The sequence below is a fragment of the Drosophila teissieri genome, chromosome 2L (assembly GCF_016746235.2).
Source record: "Drosophila teissieri strain GT53w chromosome 2L, Prin_Dtei_1.1, whole genome shotgun sequence".
In the NCBI taxonomy this organism is placed as follows: Eukaryota; Metazoa; Arthropoda; class Insecta; order Diptera; family Drosophilidae; genus Drosophila; species Drosophila teissieri.
The window spans coordinates 4,047,308-4,070,913 of record NC_053029.1 but is presented as its reverse complement, the minus strand read 5'-3'; the positions used below and the strand labels follow the sequence as shown (position 1 = coordinate 4,070,913).

General features: G+C 39.0%; 1 protein-coding gene across 1 annotated transcript in view; it reads left to right on the top strand.

Moving 5' to 3' along the window:
- The first annotated feature begins 691 nt into the window (after positions 1-691).
- LOC122611856 overlaps positions 692-23,606 on the top strand; it is a 60,641-nt gene continuing 37,726 nt past the window's right edge. Inside the window, exons 1-2 of the mRNA XM_043785210.1 lie at positions 692-830; positions 19,234-19,462. Coding sequence (XP_043641145.1) covers positions 692-830; positions 19,234-19,462 — 368 coding nt within the window. The remainder of the gene's footprint in view (positions 831-19,233; positions 19,463-23,606) is intronic.

The following is a 23,606-nucleotide window of genomic DNA, read 5'->3' as shown; positions in this document are numbered from 1 at the left end:
CAACGAAACAAAATCAAAGCCCTATTGAATTTTCTACTAAATGGCATTTTGAAAGCAGCCAAACAACAGCGGGCAGAAGAAAATCGAGGAAAAACAAACAAACAAATGGAGGGCCGAAGGCTGCCCTTTAACCTCCGCCCCCCTTAACACCCTTCTTCACCTATTGGGAAGTCATAGAAAAGTGCACGAAGTGTTACGAAATGCCAACAAGTTCAAAAAGCTTTGACATGTGCTAAAAGGGTTCTCCCCAAAAAAATATCCCCACGCATATAAATAAACATGCACTTGCAGAAAAGTCTTAAAACGTTTTCAAGAGTAGGGTAAAGTGTTAGATAAAATAGCAGCAAAGTCTAAACTAGCTTACAAATAAATAAAATATTGGTAATCCAAGAAATAGGCTTACCATGCGTATTGATTTTCCAATATGGGTTCTGAAAAAAACAAGAATAAAATTATGATTGTTCTATTAAACTATTTGTTTCTAGGTGTAAATACATATAAAAAGGGAAAGCCAGGAAAAATCAGCTACACAATATTTTGCCCCAACACCTTTTGGGGTTCCACAATTCTGACCGCACACACACACACACAAGAGCAGAAACATAAACTCATATATGTGGCAGAGGTGTCACCTGCCTTTTGGCAGAGACTGTTTTAACCCTTGGCTGGCACGGGGGTGGAATAGGTGGGGATGGGGCAGAAAGAGTGGGACACCTTCTCGACCTTTGTCAACGTGTTCAACGACGTTCAGACGGAGTTTAGTTTTGACACGCTGAAAACCGTTGAGATGGCCTACGGGTTAAAGGGTTGCAATAGGGCGCGGACACGGGGTTAATAGGGTTAAGGGTTTTAGGGTCAACTCAAGTGAAGAATATTTTTTATTTGCGCGCGTAACAGCAATTGAAAATGGGAAATAATTTCCATAAATGTGTCATTCAGAGGAGACGCAAAGAACTATACATGAAAAAATAATAAAAAAGGGTCAGAGAATAAAATCCCGAAACATAAATTGAAAATAAATGAAAGTGATGGACATTTGTTGATATTACTGTTCAAATTATTAGATTAAAAAAGGTTTTCTAAAACAAGAACTTAACCCATTTTCTTACTACTTATATATGTTTTGAAGTGCTTCAATGCGAGCCAAATTTAGAAATCTTACTCGAATGCAGCAAGTGATTATTATTCACCACAAAAATTGATTCGCGAAAATTTTCCGACAAGCGGAAGCGGAAATGTCATATTCTATCTGCATATAGGGAAAAATATAAAAGTTTATGTACTTTTCATATTTATTCCTGCACTTTCGCGTACTGTCATGACCAAAAAATAATGGACCACGTTTCCTACCAAATTTGTTTGCGTGCCAATTTTTGGCTGCACGTTGCCAGCGCAAAGGAAAAGCAAAAAGAACAATCTGAGGGGGAAAATGGGCTAAAATCGCTGGAGTGCGGTGAAAAACTGTGCCAGTCATTACATTTATTGCGAGCACATTCAATATTGAACGAATGGCCCGCGTGGATTTTCTATTTGAAATTAACAATTCAATTTCATTTGCATTTCAATGGCAAAATGTGCCAGGCACATCGAGCCTCGTCCACCAAAGTGGGCGTTACCAAATAGGGAGGGGCGGGGCGGTGCTGGAAAATGGGCGAAAAGTGAAGCTTTTGTTGCATGCGAAATTTATTTAACACTACAAAAATTGCAGGCAAAAGAATGTGAAAGCATTTAAATTGAACATAAGTGATGCAATGCAAGACATAAAAAAATAAAAACGAATTTCCTTTTGACAAGCCAAATTTAAATGGCATTTTTACTGAGTTGTCTGAGTAAATTAATGTGAAAGGAATCCTTGAAGCGTGTGCAATATTTCAATATAAATGTACTTTTAAGGTCTTGATTTTAGGAGAAAATCATTTGCAATTTAAGGCACTTTTATGGCTTTAGTTTAAGGAAAAATGTGTAATACTTTGACGAGCTTACAAAGTTTAAGCTTACAAGGTTTAATTTTCCTCAAACATCTCAGCAGCTAAAATTTTGCTCGATTTAAAATGAAGTAAAACCAAAGCTTTTATTTAATACGAGAGTAGATGCCCATAAGGTTAAACTGATCAGCATTTAGGCCGCACTTCAAATAAAATATGTAAATAGAACAGAACACAGTATACGAATTCGATTATTGATAGATGCGAATTGAACGAACAATGCATTTTTTATGCATTAAACTTTTGGGAAAAACACTTTATTTGTCAATGGATCCGACACACTCGTGACAGTAGATATTTATACGAGTATGTAACAAAACGGTCAGGTGGGCAATTATTAAATTGAGTGGAGCAATGAAGATAAGGGGTAAACTCGTTAGTCTAAATTGAAAATTACACAATAGAGGCGCAAACTGGATTTTATTCGACTTTTTTCCGGTTGCTGGTCGCATAATTTATGCGCAGTTTGGCAGCCACTGGACGAGTGGTTGATAAATAATTAAGCCCCCAAAACACGCTTACAAATCTCTCCTCAATTATTCATTCAGCAACTCGGCTTGCTGAGTGTTTCGCGGGCATTAGCGGGTTAAGGTTTAATGAAGCGGTGTTGGCGAAAGAGGAAAATAGAAACGTAAAGATGAGAATACTTATTTAGAAATGAGGTAAACTTTTGCTAGGGATAACATGCTTTCAGACCACAATGAAACCATTATTTGTAAGTATTGAATAATTTCAGAACATGTAACCAGTAATAAATAACGATCTTAAGCATTGTAAATCATTTCTACTGAAAAGCTGCAAAAATATCATAAATTTGTGTCCAGTAATACGTGCAAATTACTACAAATATCATTAATAAATATTGTTTTTCTTTAAAATCGCATATAATTCATTCCTGTTGTTTGACCAGCTTTTTTCATTCGCAATTTGGCATCACTGGCTGCGAATTCGAAAGCCGCATAATAAAAGTATTCGATTAGAAGAGATGAATGTTAGAAGGCCTTTCACTTCTCAGCTCATTTATAAATTTTCCTCATTTCCATCTGAGCAAATGAAAGGGGTTAAAAACTTGTTCAATGTTTTGATGTGTTATTTGTATTGCCTTTTGGCTTGTTTGTTAATTGTGGCAACAAAAACAAGAATCATCAACAGGAGTGGAAGTGAAAGAATGCCTAAAGTTGAAGAACATTTTTCAACTTTAGCTTGCATTTGCCGAGTGATTTCATGAAGCGCATAATTACGCAAATTAGCATAAATGAGTGCCAAAGCAACTCCTTGTATAACTTCAATCCACTTGCCACATTCCGACTGAAAATGATAAATTGTAAGAAATAAAAATAATTTCTTTTTAAAAATATTACGGTTTTAAAATATTAAGTATGCAAGACCTGACAAGGATACTGTTTAGCACACAAAATAATTCATATATTAGGAAATATTGGTAGTACAAATAGAAACTAAGCAATAAAATTAAAACTAAGATATATTTTAAATGTTGAGAAAATTTGTTTGGTTAAGTAATTAACTCCTTACCGATTGCAGTGTATTTCAAGGGAACTTCAGACTGAGGAAACGCCTAAAAGACTTTTTTATTTTGTTGGTTATAAATTATTTTTGCAAATTTTATTCGATGCAAAAAAAGAAATTAAAACTGGCGACGGAGTAAGTTGCCAGGGAGTGCCAAGTGTTTGCCGAGCCGAAAAGCAAAACATTAAAATAACTCGACCCCCTTCGCAGTCATTTACAGCCCCCCTTTAACGACGCCCGGCGAACGAGAAGGAAAAAGTCATTTCAAATGTTAATGAGCTCGTGTAAATAGACAAACAATGGCGAAGAGGATTGCGATGGGAAGGATTTTCGCCAGCAAAGTAGTTAAAAATTTTTCCAAGTGAAATTTGAAAACCGAAAATGTTGCCGACAGAAAGGGACAAAATACAAAAGAGAGTTGCATTTTATGGCCAACGCCATCAAATTTGCATGCTAAACAAGCGAAAGAGACGGCAGCAGTTTAGAAGACAGAGATGCAGCATTTCAGAAAATAAGTAGAAGCTTCAGCCTGAAGTGGATTATATACCGAAATCCAGGCCGACAAGAGTATTAAATAACTGGCGAAGATTCTAAGTTTTCCTGCGTGTTAAAAAGAGCGAGGCAGAAGTGAGATAAAAGTGTTCAGAAGTGATAAATATTAGAAAACTACCAAAAAATCTTAATTATAATAAGCCAAACGTGTACTTATAATTTTGGGTGTAATCATCGCGTTTTCCTTTCCGATGATTTCCTGATTCCTTCCAAGCGCAAATTGTCTGACCCACTCCCGTATGCAAAGCCCTCAAAGCTGAGACAGCCATTTTCAGCTTACCCTTACCATTTCCCAATCAATCCCCACCCTTCCGAGGAGGGCACACATAAATCATTAGGGCGGCTGTGGCGTTAATTGTTTGACCAAAGTCCGGGCTCGGGAATCGAAAGGTAATCCATGGGGATGGGGATGGGAAGGCAGAGAGATGGCCACTGAGGAGGACTCCTGTCAGAGCAACATTATTGATGGGGCCGAGGACAGGACAGCTCGGGCATAAATGATTTGATTTGGACTCTGGCTGTGGCTGTCAATCCAGCTGCTGCTGCTGCATTGACAAAAAAGTTGATTAGAAACCAATACTTTCATTTTCAAACAGGTTTTCAATGAGATTTTCAAAGATTTATGAATAGATAAATACTATATTTTATTTTTTACATAGCTTAAACCATTTGATGTTTGATTTCTATAATAATTTCAGTAATAATAGCATTAACTGGTAGATACAATTAATGCTCAATGAATGGAAACTAAATAGTCGCCAATTAAGTAGCCCAACTCAAGTAAGCTAGGGAGTTTGGTTAGTTGGCTATTGTTTCCCTTCCTGACAGGCACACATGGCTTATGTGTAATACTTTTGCATGAGAAGGGCCTACATTCACCAGTGTGTGTGTGTGTGTGTTTCGATTTTAGCAATGTTAACATCTCGTAGCAAAATGTAAGTAAACATGCGACATGGTCAAACAGAGGCGCCTGCAACGGATGGTGTTGCTGTCGCATAATTCAATATTCGATGTCAATTGGTAAGTGTGAGTTTGCTTGTCTAATTAAATTGACACATTGACAAGTTCGTGCTCATTAGCCAAGACATAAACAACCAGCGGAGTCATGTTTTAGTTTGTTTCACCATTTTCCCCATTTTCCCCATATCGCATCTCCGCACTTGCCCCACTCGCCACTTGTTAGTTTTGTTTAGTTTATAGATTTGCGTTTATTTATGATACACAGAGGGGCGGGGCCGAAACACGCAACACACACGTTAATAGGCCACACGCCATAAATCATTAAAGGAACCTGAAAGGGAGGCGTTGCGTTGGTCAGCGGTTCAGAGGTCACTGTATCAGTATATCAATGCTACACACCCACACCCACACCCACACCCACCGCCCCCACTTGCCCACTTGGAAAACTAAAACAGCAAACTTGGCTCGAATTATTTATATAAAAAATGGCCAAGCCACGTAACGCGTGATTTATTTACTAAATGTGCAACAAGGCGAAAAAAACCTCAGCAGAAATTACAAGTGCCACAAAGGGATACACTGTTACAAATTTCCCACAAAAATAGAAATATAAATAGTAAAAAAATATATTGATAAAGCATCGAATTCTTCAAACAATTTATAAGCGATTGGTTTTTGAAACATTTTACTATATTTATAGTAACTTTTGGTATAAATCGATATATTTCTTTTGTAGCACTCTTTTTTTTTTGGTTATTTTTCCAGGTGTATAATATACGGATACTAAGGTTATGTCGTAAGATTCGGGGCATTGTCTGAGCGCCTTGTTCATAAATAATTTTTCTAAGCCGCCCCAACATGCACAGCAACATATGTTATGAGTTTTGGCCGTGTTTCTCGTGCTGCGGAGTATCTATAGAACCGTCATATATTATATATATCTGAATGTTTGTGTGTGCCCGTGTGGGGTGAACCGACAAAAGCATTTGTCACAGTTGAACGCCGTTAACGGTTAACAAGAAAGGGAAAAAAAGCACCAAAAATGGCTAAAAGAAGCACCTTAATCAGTTCAGGGAGAGTAAACAGGGAGCACAAAAAGAGATGGAGCTGGAGCTGGAGCTGGAGTTTTGCAGGCAGTTTTGTGGTTTTTGGGGGGAGCTCACTGATTGCCAAACTTTAGCTGATTGAGCGCAAAAAATTCCCTTGCTGACGAAATAGCCACAAGTAATCAACCAATCAATCTAGCAAATATTTGACTTGTTGAAATGGGAGTTGGGTAATTGAAATAACAAACGCAATAAAACTGATCAATGGCAGAAAAACGTTTGTCAGATTTAACAAAAGTTATGCAAGCGAAAGGATTATGAATATATGTATGTATGTTTACTAAGCTAACTTTTCCCATATCTAAAACCATTTAAAGTTGCTTATTCGCTGTATATCGTATGGATATCTTGGAGCGAGGCTATCTACACAATAACCTAAGTATGTTCACACTAATTACCGTTCTGGCCAAGTCAACCCCTTTCCAATCGAAAAGCCCCCAACCCATAAATAGTTGCAATTGCGCGCTCGGCAAGGCAAAATCATCATTTATGGCAGCATCTGTTTGACAATCTGCCCCCGACCACCGTCATTCATTATCTTTCGCTAATTGAGTCATCTGGCAGTGGCTTATCTATCATCTTATTTGTGTGGGCAATTTGGCCAGCGCCTTCCGCTGAATATCGTTTGAGTAATATCGGCGCTGGAACTGCGGGTTATGGCAGTGCCTTCAATCATTTCCCGGAAAATGAGCCTACACCACACACTCCTTCAAAATATATATATATATATATATATATGTATATAGATGTACGCACGCATCATGTTGGCCATTATTTATCTTTACTCCTTTTGAGGAAGCCTCTGCGTTTTACCCACTTTCAACTCGGCATGTTGCTTTCGTTTTTTTTTCACCAGATCCCCACAGTTGTGTATATTTTTGGCACAAATTTCCTTTCCGCTTCCTATGGCGAGTTTTTATGACAGCTACGCGAAAAACAGTTGAGCACCCCAGCACAAAAAAAAAAAACAAAAACCAAGTATGGAAGAAATTGTTGAAAAAATCTAGAGAAAAAAATGAGAAAATACCGTTTGAGTCCGCTCGTGCACACAGCTTGAAACAACATTTTCCTTCCTTACCATTAGTTTGGGTTTTGTGTGGGTTTTCACTTCTTGTTCTTGGGCATTTTCCGGGGGACAACGCACTTCCTGCTTCCGAGAGCCAATGGCTTTCTTGAACTTAGGCTGAAAAGATTTTCCGCACGATTTCGGCAAGCGATGGTAGTTTTTCAAATCGTTTTGACTGCCTAAAATTTACAGCTTCTAATTATGACGGCGTACAAGTATACATTTTTTAAGACACATAATCTGAAAATAATGTAAACTACGCCTACAAGTTTGCATTAAAACGTATTTTTTAATAAAATATCCTCTTTCTTCCCAGCAATTTCATTTCGGTGCTGCATTCCCCGTTGCACTTTTTTCTGCGCCTCCTTTGTATTAAGTCTTTTGGCCTATATATTTTTTCGAAACGGCCGTGTGGTCATGTGTCATTTTGGTCATTTGTTTTAGACAAGCTCCCAGCCCAATGGCCCTTCCCCTGCCCTTCCCGTTCCCCCTTCCCCCTGAAGTCCATCTGCACTGAAGTGCATTCAAACGTAAACGGGCTGCATTGGCCGCAAAACAAAGCGGGCAACAACCAAAAAAATATGGGGGAGAACGGCAGAGTTTTTGGGCAAAAAACCAAAAAAAAAAACTAAAAGGCTTTAAAACCTAAAACACTAAAATTGCGGCCGGGATAAAAACAGCAAAAAAGTGTACCGAAAAAAATAATTGGTTTGTTTTGTGACACATAATTATGTAACTTCTAATAAAAAATTAGGAAAAAGCTATGGTATTTATATGCATTATTTTTTGTGTTGCTTTTATGTTTTTTAGTTGTTTTTCAGAAGAAGTGAGATGTAGTGTTAGCTCCTCAAAGTCAGTATTCCAATTTTATATAATGTACTGCTGCTAGAAGTGTGCAACTGACATGCTTATATTATTTTGCCCCGTGCAGAAAACCGACCCCCAAACTCCACTCAAGCTTTGTGGCTAAACTTCAGCAACACTCCGCACAGAAACCCCCTTTTCCAGTCGCTTTCTAGCCCCCTTTTAGTCGCGCCCCTCACCGCCGTCCATTCAGTCAACAAATATGTTCAACATGCCAGAGCTTGGTGCTGGCCCATTGTGTTTCTGATCCTGATCACTGCGCTGTGCATTTTAACGCTGGCTCCGCTTTTTTGCGGCTTTGCTCCTCCTCTTCTTTTTTTTTTTTGGTCGGGGTATGCGGGAATTTGAATGGGCTTGCGACAGTTGGGGGCAGAGGAATTAATTCCTGTTTATTCATGGTGGATTTTGGGGTAGATCGAAGAAACTTTGAATGGAAATAAAGTTGGCAAAGATATGGTTATTGTTCCTGAACGTGGTGAGAAATACAGAAATCTAGACTAAACTATCAGAGTGCAATACTTTAAAGAAATATATAGTATAGCTATAGTTTAATAAACTAGTATATTTATATAATTCCCTTTCTCTAATTTATAAAGTTACCTATTAAGTATTTTACGAAGTGCCATCATTTTGAAAGCCCTTTTCGACCTTGTTCGCCTGTCTGCCGGTCTTTGTTTTGTCCTGGGTTTAACTTTAAATGAATTTCTATTATTTCTGTGTTTATTTGAGCTTTGCAGTTGCTGGCAGCACTCCCTGTTTCGAGATTTACTCGCTTTTCCCCTACATTTTTCCTCTGCAACTCTGGATTCCTGTTCCTGTTCTTAGCCTCGTCTGCTGCTGTTTTATTCTGGCACTCATTGCTCGACTTGGCTGTGTTTCTTGTTTTTCCCTATTTTCCCCGTTGTTGTTTACTGCTGCACACAACTAAATTGGTATATCCGTTTTTATTAAGCAACATTTCCGGTTTCTCTGGAGCGTTTTAGCTGCACTGGAGCCTCGAAGGAGCTGGTGCGAGAAAGTGGGCTGAGTAGAGAGTGGAGTAGAGTGGGCCACTCTCAGCCAGTGACAATTTTTCATGCTGTTGTCAGTTTTTTTCCTTCACGGAAATCTTACCCCTCGCAGTTCGTTAGTTTGCCCCCTCGTCATGTGTGGGTTTTCTTGTATTTATCTGTTCTGTTAGTCTGCGTTTTCTATTGGAGTTTTTGCTCTAGATGCTGCAGAGGAAAAAATGGATCTCATTACGTATACGCATCGTGGCGTGTCACGTAATTCACGCTTGGCTGGCATCGGGCAATTGATTTGTGTTCTACATTGATTGCCCCACTGCCCCCGAGGCTAATATCACTAAATCCCCTCTGGCAGTGACTCTCAAACTGGGGCGTACCTTTTGTCTTTGCCTTCAATGGGGTTCATTATAATGCATGCATTCAAATTAAATCTGCTGGAGCCAGCGAAAAAATGCGAGTACAAGAAAAGGTTGCCGAGCTCTAAATGCTCAACGCTTATCTGAATGGAAATCCTTAAGGACCTCATAAATATTTACACAGAGAAAAAACCAGCTACGATTCCAAGCCCGACTTTAAATTACAGAATACTGAACTGAATGTTTTGTATCTAAGCCTAACGTTTCTATTACACAATAATTTTATTTCATATATCAAGTACTATAAATAAAAGTACAAATATTTCTGTTACGCTCTGTGCACAGATGTGTGAATAAAATTCGAGCCCTTTTCGTGTGGTCAAAAATGTTTAGCCACATTTAAACTTGTGCTAACCCAGTCTCCGGCACTCGTTTTCTATCCCTCTGGGGCTGTGTCAAGGCGCAAGATAGTTTCAAAAGTGATTTGGGTACACTTTCGGGATTTGGTTTTTGCCCGCCTGGGTTGCCCTTGTGTTTTCCCATCCCTTTTTTTCTGGTCAACGGCATATTAAATTAAAGCGTCTGGTCGTTGTCCCTTTTTTTTTGCTCTGGGTGTCCTCTGTCGGCCCAAGTGTCAGTTGCAAGTGTCAAAGGTGCTTCTGTTTTTAAATTATCCTCTGAGCAACAAAAACATGACAACAAATTTGTGTGAATATGCGTTTCTATCTTTTCCTAGATAAGAGTCCTTGTCTGTCCGGGTCGCTCAAAAATATGGCACAGGGCAAATTATGCAGAAAACGGAAAATATGAGAAAATATGAAAATAAAGACAAGGGTCGAGAGAGCTAACTGAAATGCTCGCTTGTAAAGTGAATCTGTTAAGAGATTATTCTAATGGAAAACTCATAATAAATACGGTGGAGTGAGCCAAATGAGGATGGGAAGTGGAGATTTCTTTGGGATTAAATGTAACGGAGTTAAATGCTAATTGGTTGAATGTTTTGAAAAGCAATAAAGTGCAAAATTAAAAGAAAAATGTTCGCTTGACTAGGTAAATGAAATTGAAGAAGGGCAAGCTAATTAAAAGTCGAATTTCGGAAGGGCTTATCAAGCATTTAACGAATAAGGAATTTAGCTAAGGGAGCAATTTATACGAGATTACCAGTAGGTGCTTAGAAATATTATTGTATTGTTTTTAAATTCACAAGGATTCATACTGAAGCTGAAGTTTTAAAGTCTTTTCTATTGAGGCCATCAATATATACAAACAGATAAGTTTTTCATTCCATTTTGCCATTAATTAACTTGACATATTTCAAACCAACTAATTTAGCAACCTGAAATTGCAGCTTTGATTTTTGGGGCACTCGTGGTTGTCAAACAAAATGCAACAAAGAAAATGCTCAATTAGTCGCGCTCTCTCCGCAAACATGAGAATTTTCCAGCGACGGAAATGCACAGCACACACACACACACACACAAACACACACTGGCAAAATGGCCTAATTAAAAAGCATAATTTAATTAAGAGGCGTCAGCTGGCCGAGTTTGTTGGTGCTTGACAAAAACAGAAAGCGGCGCCGAGTGCAGGCCAAAACTTCTGCCATATGCCGCAAAACAAGGACTCAAAATCCGCACAGCAGAGGTCAAGAAAATAGCAAGCAAGATGGTTTATAGCATCTTAAATAAAAAAATTATTATAAAAGTGTGATTTGCTTTATATACTCTGCTCTATTGTTTATATCTTTCCACCATTTAAAATCCTTTTACTATTTTGGTTGTCCCTCTTCCTCTTCCTCTTCCTCTTCCCTCTCTTTCTGTTCGCAGCGTCCTTCCTCTTTCGCCTGCGTGTAAATGCAATCATAAATTTTGCGGCAAGTGCAGCTACAGCTGCTGGTTCATGTTCGAATATTGCGCTGCACAAAACATGACAAACATTCGGCATGAGTGCCTCTGCATGCAACATTCCGAATATTTAGCATTATTTAATTTACAGCAAATTAAGTTTAACGTTTTACAACTTAACCGCATGATTTATGCAGCTCGTCCCACTCAATCACGGCAGCCTTTGACAATTGTCGAACAAATTATGCCAAATTAAATGTCCGGGAAAATGCTGAAAATGTAGTAGAAAATGCAGAGTAGTGCAGAGGCAAAGGACAATTGAAATGGACTCTTGAAATTGCATTATGCTGGGAATTGAGGTCAAGAGTCGGCCAAAGCAAGTAGATGGTCATCGGAGATGCTTAGATGCTGCTTTAATAAACAAGTATTTATAATTGGAATATATAAGTGAAAGAGTTTCTGTGATTTTACGCAATGAAATAGATGTACTCAGAGAATATAGATGTTTAGTATACAAGAAGTTTAGCAATTTTAAAAATCACAATATTAAAACATATACATTACTTTATTAACTATACGTTAATTTACAAAATTGCAGGATAATCCCGATAAAGAAGTTCCCCCATCTAAGTCCATTGCATCTCTGCTCACAGACCTCATTAATTTGCGACACCTCGGAATTCCGTGTTCCGTATCTGCACTCCGATATCTTTGCCCCAGCACACTGCATTTGCATTCTGAGCTACCCAGGCGGACCACTTTGGTCCACAGATACTCGCCCCGAGATGGATGTGTGGTCACCACAGCCATATTCTCGAGCAGATTCTTGGTTTCTGTTGGGCCCGTTAACCCCCCCAAAGTCCCCAACACTCGGACACACAGTACGGTCCATCTGTGCGTGCCTTATTGACTTGGCTTGGCTTTCAACGCAACTGAGCCGCAAAGTCAATTCTGTGAATGAATCCACAGTCTCTTAGCCAGCGGATATGAAGACGGACAAGGAGACACACAACGAGGACTTATACACTTGCAAAAATTATCTAAATTTGTATTTTCCTAATGGGTTTTGTAACTGATTTGGGTAAGCTATTGGATAATGTTTAAGGCTAACCAACTTAAGCCTACACCTTTATTGTTTATCATAACAGCTCCATGAAAATCAGATGTTCTTGCAGTGGAAGACAGGAGAGTAGGCCTCCCCGTAGCTTGCAGCATAAATGAAGTTCTAGTCGCAATGTGACGTTGATTTTTCATTTCAGTTTTCTTGCTCCTCCTATTTTCCCAGTCCCCCCGTTTTCATTGTCATCCCCATTCGGAAAATGTTTACTTTGCACTGGTCGCATATAAAACGGGCACCCGTCTGCTTGACAGTCAGTCATAGGATCCGAGTGTTTTACTATTGGTATGGGTATATGTCATCCCAAGACCCTCTTTTTCCCAACTCCTCCTGCTTTATATATGTATGTATAGTATATGTATATGTGTGGGTTTTAGTTTGCTCGGTTGGCTTTAACTGTTGTTGATACGGTTTCCGTTTGTCTAAAGCTCCGTGCGGCACTTAAGTGAACTTTAAACACTTTTATTAATGGCATATTATGTAATATACGTGCCCTGGCTGCCGCGGCTTTTATCCCACACCCCATCCGTCTCATTTTAAGTGGATAGGCAACTTTTGCCAACATTACTAGCTGCAAATGTTTTAATTAAAGTGAAATTGGGTATTCTGAGTGGCACACAAGTCCTTACATCTTTCCTTCCCTTCCCTTTACCCACCTTCCCCCTCGACCCGCTTGCCGTTTTTCAGGCTACCCTTTTTCCGCCCCCTCCGTCCTCATTTTCCAACCAAATCCGCTGCAATCCCAACAGGCAGCGATTTAGCCAGATGTTACGCATACGCAGCGTAAAACTTTTCCCATGCCCACCAGCCATAAGCCATGAAGATGAGGAAACCATATTTCCATTTCGGGCACATTAGCTGCGCGAAAATATTTAAGTGGCACAGTGAATACCATTTTTGCGTAAATTATTTTATAATCGACGTTTAATTTGGAATAAGAATAAATTCCAATTTATACAACTATTTAGTTATACAAACTTAATTAAATAGGCACATTTTTACTAACCACAAAGCAATCTGACAGCTTCGGAGACCAACCTTTATATAAGTAGGTTTTTTAGTATAGATCCTCTGACCGTAATCCCTGCACATAATCCCGCTAAAAGCATCGCTGGTTTTATAATTCCAGATCCCCGGTCGGTTGATGTTATTGCCTCTACTCAACCTCCACTTTTCCACCGCCCATTTCCGGTTTTCCACTCAACGGCGTCCATCGCTAAGTCATCAGCCAGATTTTCCCCGCATTTCCCGCTCCCATTCCCGCAGCTGCAGTTTCCAACAATTTCCCCACTGACTCGGCGACGGCTAAGCAAATACTTGGCATACTGGCTACATTACGCATACGCAACGTTTGCAGTTAATTTGCAAATGTTTCACATACCGACTTATTAATGAGTTGTCTCACCGGCTGTGGCCATCAAATGGTTCGCAAAAGTGGGCGGTGGGGCAAAAGAATTCATTACGGATCTTCAGTTGCTTGTTTGCCTTCCGATTGACTGCCGATTGTTCATCGAACGAACGGATTGCAATCCACATTTTCCTCCAGTATCGCTTGTTATGCTTTATGTGCAGCAAATATTTGTCACAAAAGAAGGCCTGCTTGTTGCGAGATCACTGAGAAAAAAACACACGAATTTGATATAAATACCTTTTCTTTTGAAAATAATTGAAAAGTTTTAGATCTAAAATAGGTAAATTTTAAAGCACACAAGTTGCAAGTTAAAAAGAAACGATTATTAATTTTTCCAAGTGTAAGCGCTTTGCAGGCAGTTCGTGTTGCAGTTGCAGCTGCAATGTCTTGTTAAGCGTATGAACTGCCACACATGCTGCAGCAAAGGCAAACACTCTGGATATGGGATGGCATATCCCTTATGCGAGTTCTTATCCCAGCCGACAAAGGATCCACCCAGTTGCTTTGAGAGCACCACTAAAGACTTATGGCATTAGAGCACAGTAGCAAAAGCAACCGCAACAACTTAGCGCATGTCAGCAACACATTACACGGAACACAGAGCCATAAACTTGAGTTTATGGCCAGAGTTGGAGGAAGCAAGTTGCTTTGCAAAGGGGGCTCACGCAAAGTACGTCTATAATAATTTTAAAAGCAACTCAAGCAGTATCGTCCAAGAAAGTAACTACTATTTGGAAAAATGAATATCTAAACAGATTAGAATTGGACTAACGATATCAATTTTCGGAATGTTTCAATGTTTTAGATAGAAACCACAGCTTACTAGGACATTAGAGTAATTGTTTATTTATTGCCACACTTGTTTTTCCGGAAATACATTAGCATAGTGCACCTTAAATCTGAAAGAAACCCTTTTAAGTGCCTTGGCCTTGCAGTTTTAAGTCCGAACTTGCCCAGCTTCCAAAGAAGTTAGGTCAAAGTTAATCCCCTTCAAGTCCAACGCTACGCCACTGACCCAGGAATCTTTCACATATACGTGTAGTTGATTTTCAGGCAGCAATTGCTATTGTTGTAATTGTTATGAGTAAGAATAAGGGGGGAGGGGATGGGGGTATGGGTTTGTTCAGCAACTCCTAGGTTAAAAAGTAATATATTTTACAACAACACTGGCAGGAGGCGAGACTACATATTATATTTATATGCCACACACACACAAAACACACAAGAAAAACAACAATGGCTGATGTTAAGAGCAGGAATTCGCATTAAGCTGAACGAAAAGCAAAAACTGGTCAGGGAAAATTGTGGAGAGTGGGTTGGGGACAGGAAAATCCTGGCGTTGTCTCAACAACGACCAGGGGAAAGCCACAAGTAAACGAGCCAAGAAGAAAACAGCTTGTTTTAAGTGTAACACACGCTCCCACATTAGTTGCATTTTGCTGAGAGAAAACCTTGCCCCTCCTCATGCCACCGCTTTTCATTTTGTCGGCGTTGTAGCATGAAATCTGTTTTAAAAACTCCAGACATCACACACAGTGCCCGAAATGCCATAATTCTTGTCGACGCACAACAGTCTGCCGCACTTTATGCGAAATAAATAATTACAAACAAGTCAAGCAGACACCGCCAGAAAATGATGTACAAGTGTTAGAAGTTTCATGGCTCCAAAAGGGGGAAAATGTTGAGGGAAGAGGATGTACAGGATACTCGAGTTGCTGCCGGGGAAGTTGCAGCCAAAGTGCAACACTTCGGTTGATTATGCCATCCTCTGAAAGCCATAAGTACATTAAATAGAAGCATGATGTGCCTCATTCCACGATATAGAGTAGAATAGTTAACTAAACGCTTTAAAACATGAAAACGGATCTTCAATTATAAACCATATATCTAAAAATCAAAAATCACTACATTTCTTCTACACACTTTAGAGCATTTAAACTGCGTTTACCATAGACACCATATTTATTCTCACATCTGTAGCCCTCTGATGCCATTTGTGTTTATAAAGATGACGCGTCGTCGACCCCAAACAAAGTCAAACTCGACATAGGCAAAACGGAGGGAAAACCACAGCCACAAAAACTAAAAAACTAAACAAAAAAACTATAGTGTAAAGTGAAAAAGTTTCATTTTTTTACGAGTATGTGAAAAGTTTTTGTTGTTTGCTTTGGGTTTGTTTGGGTTGCATTTGGCCAGACTTGACTTCTGCTTTGGCATCTTTTTGGCCCAAACGAACTCTGCCTTTATTTTGCCGCCTGAAATGCACAGCTGGAAAATTAAATTTTCAAAACAATGAATAATCATGAATTAGAACTAAATTCCTTTATGTATTTAAGACAAATTTCCAAATTCTATTTTAATAGTAATGGGTTTTTACTATTAGTTAATTAATCAAGCGTCAATTTGAATGCATTTTTTTCCAAGTGCAGTGCGCACTTGCACTTATGAATGTTTAAGCATTTCGAGTCGGGCTGAACCCATCTGAACTGAGTGGAGATAAAGTTTTCAGTCCTCAGTTCTCCAGCGAACAATTGAAAAATTCATAAAGCGAGCAGGAAAAGTGAGACGATGGAAAACTTTACCGAAACTCTAATGATGGCTAATTATTACAGAATACACACACACAAACACACACATATGGGCCGGAATAAGTTTTCCCGCTACGAGTGAAAACTTTCGTATGCAAACAAAGTTAATTTACATTTTAAAATCCATCAGATTGCAAAAGCTTGTTTAAATAATTGCAAAATGCATTCCAGCCTTTAAGCAACAAAAAAAAAAGTCACAAGGAAAAGCTTGAAAAAACTTCAACACATTTTATAGAGAGTTTTTCCTCGAGCTCTGGCCGAAAAAAATTGTATTTTTCTTTCGACTCACTTATGGTAATATAACCAACTCCCCCGCTTCCAGATCCGAAATCAACTTATATGCAGTAAATGAAATCTATATGCATATGCATTTCATGCTTTTGTATGCTCAAAGGGGCGGCGAGGACGTGGTCATGCTAATTGAAGGCCCTCGAGGGACAAGCTCTGCCCTCATTCATAATTATTTGCAGGGAAATATGTAAATCGGTAGCCAAAACAAACGTTAAACACGATACCCAGTCAGCATTTCTGTTCACTCCTCGATTTTCTGTTTATTTTCCTGAGCTTTCAAATTACATGCGTTGATCCAACACGTTTTTATCATCCAGTTTAATTTGATATCAGTTGCAAATACCACTGATTAGAAGATTGATGCAGTATAATTTCTGCACTTTCGTTGTCCATCAGGTGGAAATGTCCGCGGGGCATAGCAATGGAAATCCCTTTTTTACTTACCCTTTTATGTAGGTAAATTAACTGTTTTCATAAATACAAGGCAATGTGCAACTCAATTACATAAGCTGCGTCATAAATAACATTAGTTTCATGAACCCCATCACATATCATAAACCGCCTCACATTTCAGCAAAGTATTTAATGGAAAAATACCAACTTAAAGCAAACAAATGCCAAAAACCCTGTTTTCCTGAATATTCCAAACTTTTTTGTGTTGCCAACTGTTAATTACAATAGCAGGAAGGGCCAAAGTTTCTACATGATCGAGCTAAAAAAGAATGAAGGGAGGAAAGCAAAGCAGCAGCTGGTGGAAAAAACGTAGCATACATTTGAGCGTTCGAGGCAATCGAAAATGCAGCCGCAGTGCATTGAGTTGTTTGCATTTTGTACTCTGCGTTTTATACACCAAAAATCCGAACACAATAAAGCTGTTGCTTCGCTTAAATATATAGATTTATAGTAGAAACCCAAATGCAACAATGTAGTAGTGGAGTGGGGTGAAATGGGAGAACATTTTCCACAGACTTACATGAATGGATGGGCAGATGCACAAAAAACAGATTCGCTTCAACAAAATACATGAAAATTGAGCGGAGTGGAAAAAGAAGGAATGCGGAAAATATAAAAAGCAGGAGCACACAAAAAACTAAAATTCAGGCAGACAAATTAAAACTAAGCGCTGCATGTGCAAACAACCGCCCCACCTCCCACCAGTTTTCCCAACCCCATTTTCCGACCAGCACTCGACCCAATGGCGTCCACTCGACCATTTGCTCCATTTAGCTGAATACACACTTCAAAAAAAAAGGGAAAACTCCCCAAAACTAAACTGCGTGCTTAGTTTTATTTCACCGATGCTGCTAAAACTGTAAAGCGACCACAAGTAAAAGCTCCAAAGTTTCACTTCCCCCAACCCAAAATTGTATAAAAATGGAACGAACAACGAATGGCAGCCAGTGAAATTTGATTGGAATTGTTTTCAGAAAACTTATTTCGGAAATTTTGCACCATCAATTATGTGAAAATACTTTCAAGCTTATGAAAAACGCGGAAATTCTCATGTTAAAATTTTATTCAACGCCCACAAAAAGTCTTCGTATGCAATATGCATTTTTTTTTGGGTACTATATGCCTGCAATAAATTTTATCTCGATTATTTCCGGTTAATTTGGTTCTCTGAAAGTTTTTCCTTAGCTTCAGCAGGCGATAAAAAATTTTCGAATAATATGCCACAAATGCGAATACAAATTTTTTATATTTATGGCGTCATCTATATGAAAAATAAGCTTAAAAATTTGCAATGCCTGGAACTTCAAGTACGTTTAATATGATTAAATTGTCAAGCGTTAAAATAGTTGGGGTTAAAGTTAAAAAATGCTTTTTCCGTTGTAATATCAAATAAATAAAATAGAATTTCTAAGCGGTCTTTATGGGTAAATAATCCCCCAATTTGTGTGGAAATTCTTTTCGGGAACACAAACCAATTTGGATGCAGTTCTTCCACCGCCTGGTTGCCATTGTGTTATGGTTGGCGTGGCATGTGAATTATTCATTTTTGTGGTATAGATTTACAATTTCTACGAGCTGCTACAATACCATCCTTTTTTTGTTGTATTTATTTTTTTTTTCTGCCAATGTTGATTCTTTATTTTTGGTGCATATACCAGTGCTTGTGCTCTTCGAATGGTATTGATTTTCGTTTTTGCTCTGCTGCGTTAATAATAGTGAAACAAAATAAATCAAATCAGTTTAGCAGCAAGGATATATCAATGTTGTTATATGAATTTGTGTTGGATTTCGACGGGTTCTCTCTTAATTAAATGGACGCAGGCTGAAATTTGCACAAGGTAATTGAATTGCCGCTGCCAGTTATCCGGAAATAAATGCTGTATGCGTAGACTGGAAAAAACCAGTGTCAGAAATATGTTTAATCTTTAACAAACATTTAAAATTTTAAGTTTTTAATTATTCAGATGTGCCTGTTATCACTTAATAACCAGGCACATTATGAAGTATAATAAAAAGTCCCATTAAAACATTCGACTTTTGAGCTTAAAATAAATTGTTTGAGAGCATCGTTAAATTTATTTAGCTGTTTTGCGTGGTGTAATCAAGCTTGTGTGTCATTCTGTCTCGTTGCAGGTCAACTTTGGCTCTGGATTGGCCTGATCTCCGGGGACGATTCGCTGGACACGCGTGAGGGAGTCGATCTGGTGCTCAAGTGCCGCTTCACCGAGCATTACGACTCGACCGACTTCACCTTCTACTGGGCGCGATGGACCTGCTGCCCCACATTGTTCGAGAACGTGGCCATTGGCGATGTGCAGCTCAACTCGAATTATCGGTAAGTTTGTGCAATGGGCCGATAAATCACGGACACAGGCCTGGCCTCATAAATTCCGCGCTGATGGCCGATGGCTGATTGCTGCTGCCTGATGCCTGATGCCTGATGGCTGATGGCTGTCAATGAGGCGGCGAGGGGACGACAAGGGCTAAGGACATTCATTTAATTGCCGTCCAGGGCAGGATTGTTTTCCCTCGCGATAAAAGATGAAGGATGCGCCACCCAAGTCTCGGGCCTTCGACTGTTGAATTTATTAAAATTGCCAGCGACAACGTCATCGATGCCATTGTACATCATTAAATGTTCATCTGGCCGGCGATAATTCATTGCCAACAAGTTGATGGCTTCCCTTTTGTCCCACCGCGTATTCTTTTCGTGCCTTTAAGCCATCTGGCGCATCTGTTCTCCAATGATCTAGGTTGGTTGGATAATATTCTTTCTACACAATGGCTGGATATCGAACTGATTACGAAAGTTGGTAACTTTGCTAATGGGCAACATGGAAAATCATTAAACGTTTACTGAAGTTCTGCGAACATTTCTGTTGGATTATCCAAATGATAACACAAAAGCTTATACTGGCTTTAAATATTGCATAGTATTTTGAATGAAAATACCACTACAAAAAGAGCAACGACTTTCTCCACAACCACAAGTTGGTTGTATGTGGGTACTGGTAACACATTGCGTATACGCAACCTATGAAGTATCGGAAACTTTTCGAACCGTTCAAATAAAAACAAGTTGAATACTTCTCAGAGAGCTGCAAGCATATTTATTTATTAATCATAATAATCATTTTCCATAGCATTTTGAGCGTGAATAAACAACAACAAAACAGAGGCAAAAACACAACAAAAATAATAATAATAAAAGAGGGAAGGGAGTGGGAAAAAACATTCAATGCGGCGTATGCTGCAAATCGTTTGGAAAATTTCAACAGGCCATTCAAAATACATGCCAGACAAAGAGCCCATCACAAGGTTAAGGGGGGCGGAGTGGTGGCCGAGGCGTGGCGGTAGGCGGGGCAGGGGGGCGGAGACCACCAGGCGACAAGCATAATAAATAAATGATCCAGCAGATACATGTACTGCATGTTACCGCTAAGTAGCAGCAGCCACAGAAACATGCAAATGCCAAAAACGTGTAAGCAGCAAAATGGCACAGAACAGAGCAGCCGAAAATGAAATAAGAATTATTATAACACAATTTTGCTAATCGCCCGTTAAACCATTTGCTTGATTTATGTGGCCCTGGGATTTCGACTAATGGTGCAAAACAGGATGAGGCAGACAAATCTCTTAAATAAAGTTGGGGTATGAATTTGGAAATTTGGAAAGTGGGTATCTCATTCACAGGAATCAAAGAATGGGTAAATTTCGTAGATTTTCATAAATCGTACTAGCAAATCTGCTATTTCAAGTGTGGCATGTCTGAGAAGAACTAATTTCATTCATTGAGAACCATAAATCATTAATTTAAGAAGCAAATACGCTAAGTGAAACGTTTGTTTATAAAAATCAAACATTATTGGCAAGTTTTGAAGTAATATTCTTCAGCAAAGTGCACCCATTTTAAAGGAAATCCCTCCAAACTGCCCATTATACTATAGCCTCACTCGAAAGCAAGGGAAAATGCTTGGGCTTTCAACTCAAGTTCTAGTTGTTAAAAGGCCATCAGATTTCTTTCTTCCTGTTTTTTTATTACTTTTTTTTTTGTACAGCCATACATTTAGTCATTGACAGGAGGCGGTGCACAAAAGGCAATTGTGATCCTTAAAAGGCGTGACCGGCAGGAGGCAAAAATCCTTACAATTTTTTATGCACACAGCTTGCACTGGAGATGAATGGGGTAAAAAGTAGTGAAAAAGAAGGTTTGCCTGTTTTTCATTGACATCGAAACAAAAGGCTAATTGGGATGTTAGACAAAAGGCGCTGCAACTCTGGCCGATTTTTCCCAAGGTTTTCCCTACTCGGAAAAATAAAAGACGGAAAAATGCCTTTCCGAACACAACAGCAGCGGTGGCAGCCAAAAAGATAAATTGTTTTTTAAATGAATTCAATAAAGCGTGCCATAACAAAATACCAAATACAACAAAAATATACGAAATACGAAACACAAAAGGCTGTCGACTTTCGGGGAGATTTGAACATAAAACGCCTATACAGTCGGCATGGCTTATTTGCATTTCAATTTGCATAAGTGGAGAGAGCTGCCACATACCCACATATATAGAAATATATATACATATATATATATTTCCATATCTCCGATAGATGTCGCACTGTGCTGGATACAACACACGTGTTGCCGTTTCCAGAGACCAAAAAGTCAGCATTTGATCTGGGCATTTTGATGTATGTCTGCTGGCAAGGTAAAGGTTAAACGTTGACCCGCATAAAAAGGCAAGCATACCGGGATAACTGGGTAGCTTGGGACCATCCATTGATAACAACAAGCTACGTTTGCATAAATAGCAGAAATTATTGCCCCACATCCATCACCCAAAATGCGAAATGTGTCAGCTGAGTCGCAGCCGACATTAATAAATACAAGATCTACATATACAAACAAATAAAAGCACAAGTCGGCTGGAAATCAGCGAATATATTAAATACTACGCTGCTAAAGTATAAGAGGAATATAGGGTTTAAAATAAATAAGCTGATTTAGTCAAATATTTTGTACTTAAACTTATACTTTATTTTATACATACCCCTTTTTTTATTAACTTAGTAAATTTACTACTTCGTGGGTTGCGCCAGCACGAGAATATAATAAAACTATTGAACACAATAAGCCTTTTAAATCAATACCACAAAAATATTTTAAGCCATTTCAGCCTTTTGATTCCGCTTCACCCGTGGGAGTATCAAAATTTTCGCCACTGCAGAGGGACCACAACAAAGACTCATGGGGCTGTGCCAAATCAAAATTAAAAATCGATAGACAGCATGAGTTTCATATTAAATTTCTTTTAGCACAATTGAAAAATGCCTCCTACTGATGTTCCGGATGCTTCCATTCTTTTTTTTTGTATTTTTCATTCTTCATGTTCACCGCTTTTATTTCTATTTTTATTTTCATTTTCGGTGCTGTGTATTTTGTTGTCTGTTCAGTGAAAAGCAAATTTTTTGATTGTTTTGCACGCTCCACCAGCGAAATGTTTGCGGCACTTGAACAACAAGGGGCGACGACCATCACGCAAAATTCCAATATCATTCAACAAACAGGCAGCTGCGCAAATAAAATGCGGGTTTGGGCAACATCCGAGGTTGTTAAGGTCATCAAAATGACAATTTTCACAGGGGGGAACCGCAAAAGATAAGAGCCTTGTATCGGATGATGGTCAAAGAGGCGAAAGACAGGCCAATCCCAAAAAACCGATTCAGACAATCCATCACTGAGTGTCTTTGATTGAGCAGGGCAATTATGAAATTTGATTGATTCGCAAAACTTATTGGAAATTAGCTGGTCAAGTGGTTAGTTGGCTAAGAAAAGGCCAAATCACTGACTTTTCAATATACGTTTATTGGTTTCGTTGTACGGCTAACAGCCTCATTTGTCAATACATTATTGATGGGAACTAAGTTCAACAAAACGAAGAAAGTATCATTTCAAAAGTTAATACATTTGTGGAAGATTTACTGACAAGCATATTAGAAGCTTATATTCTATTTCCATGCCAAAATACCAATAGGCTGTTAGCGAACTCGTTCGAAAGGCCAATAAATCAATTCCCAAGCAATCCCCAATTAATCTGCGTACGAAATGCGGTTCGCAGCCGTCAAGAGCTATCCAAAAACTGACCAAACTTCGACCAACTTGATTTCGATACATCAAATGCCCACCATTCAACGAGAGCATTTAATGATTTCCACTTTGCGCGGCGCATTAAATGACTTTACGACCTAGGACACAGATTTCGCAGATTTGCCCCATGGAATGCGCCAAACCCCAAAAGGGGCTTAGTCCGCTCCATTTTGCCACGCCCACGTTGATCCAGAAGCGGTTTTGGCCCCTCCCTCCAACGCCCTTCACTCGACACATTTGCACATTTGCCGGCATTGTTTTGTTGTTTCGGTGCTCGTGGCATTGCGTAAATTAATTTTAGTCGCTAAGCGTAATTTAAAGTTAGCTTAAG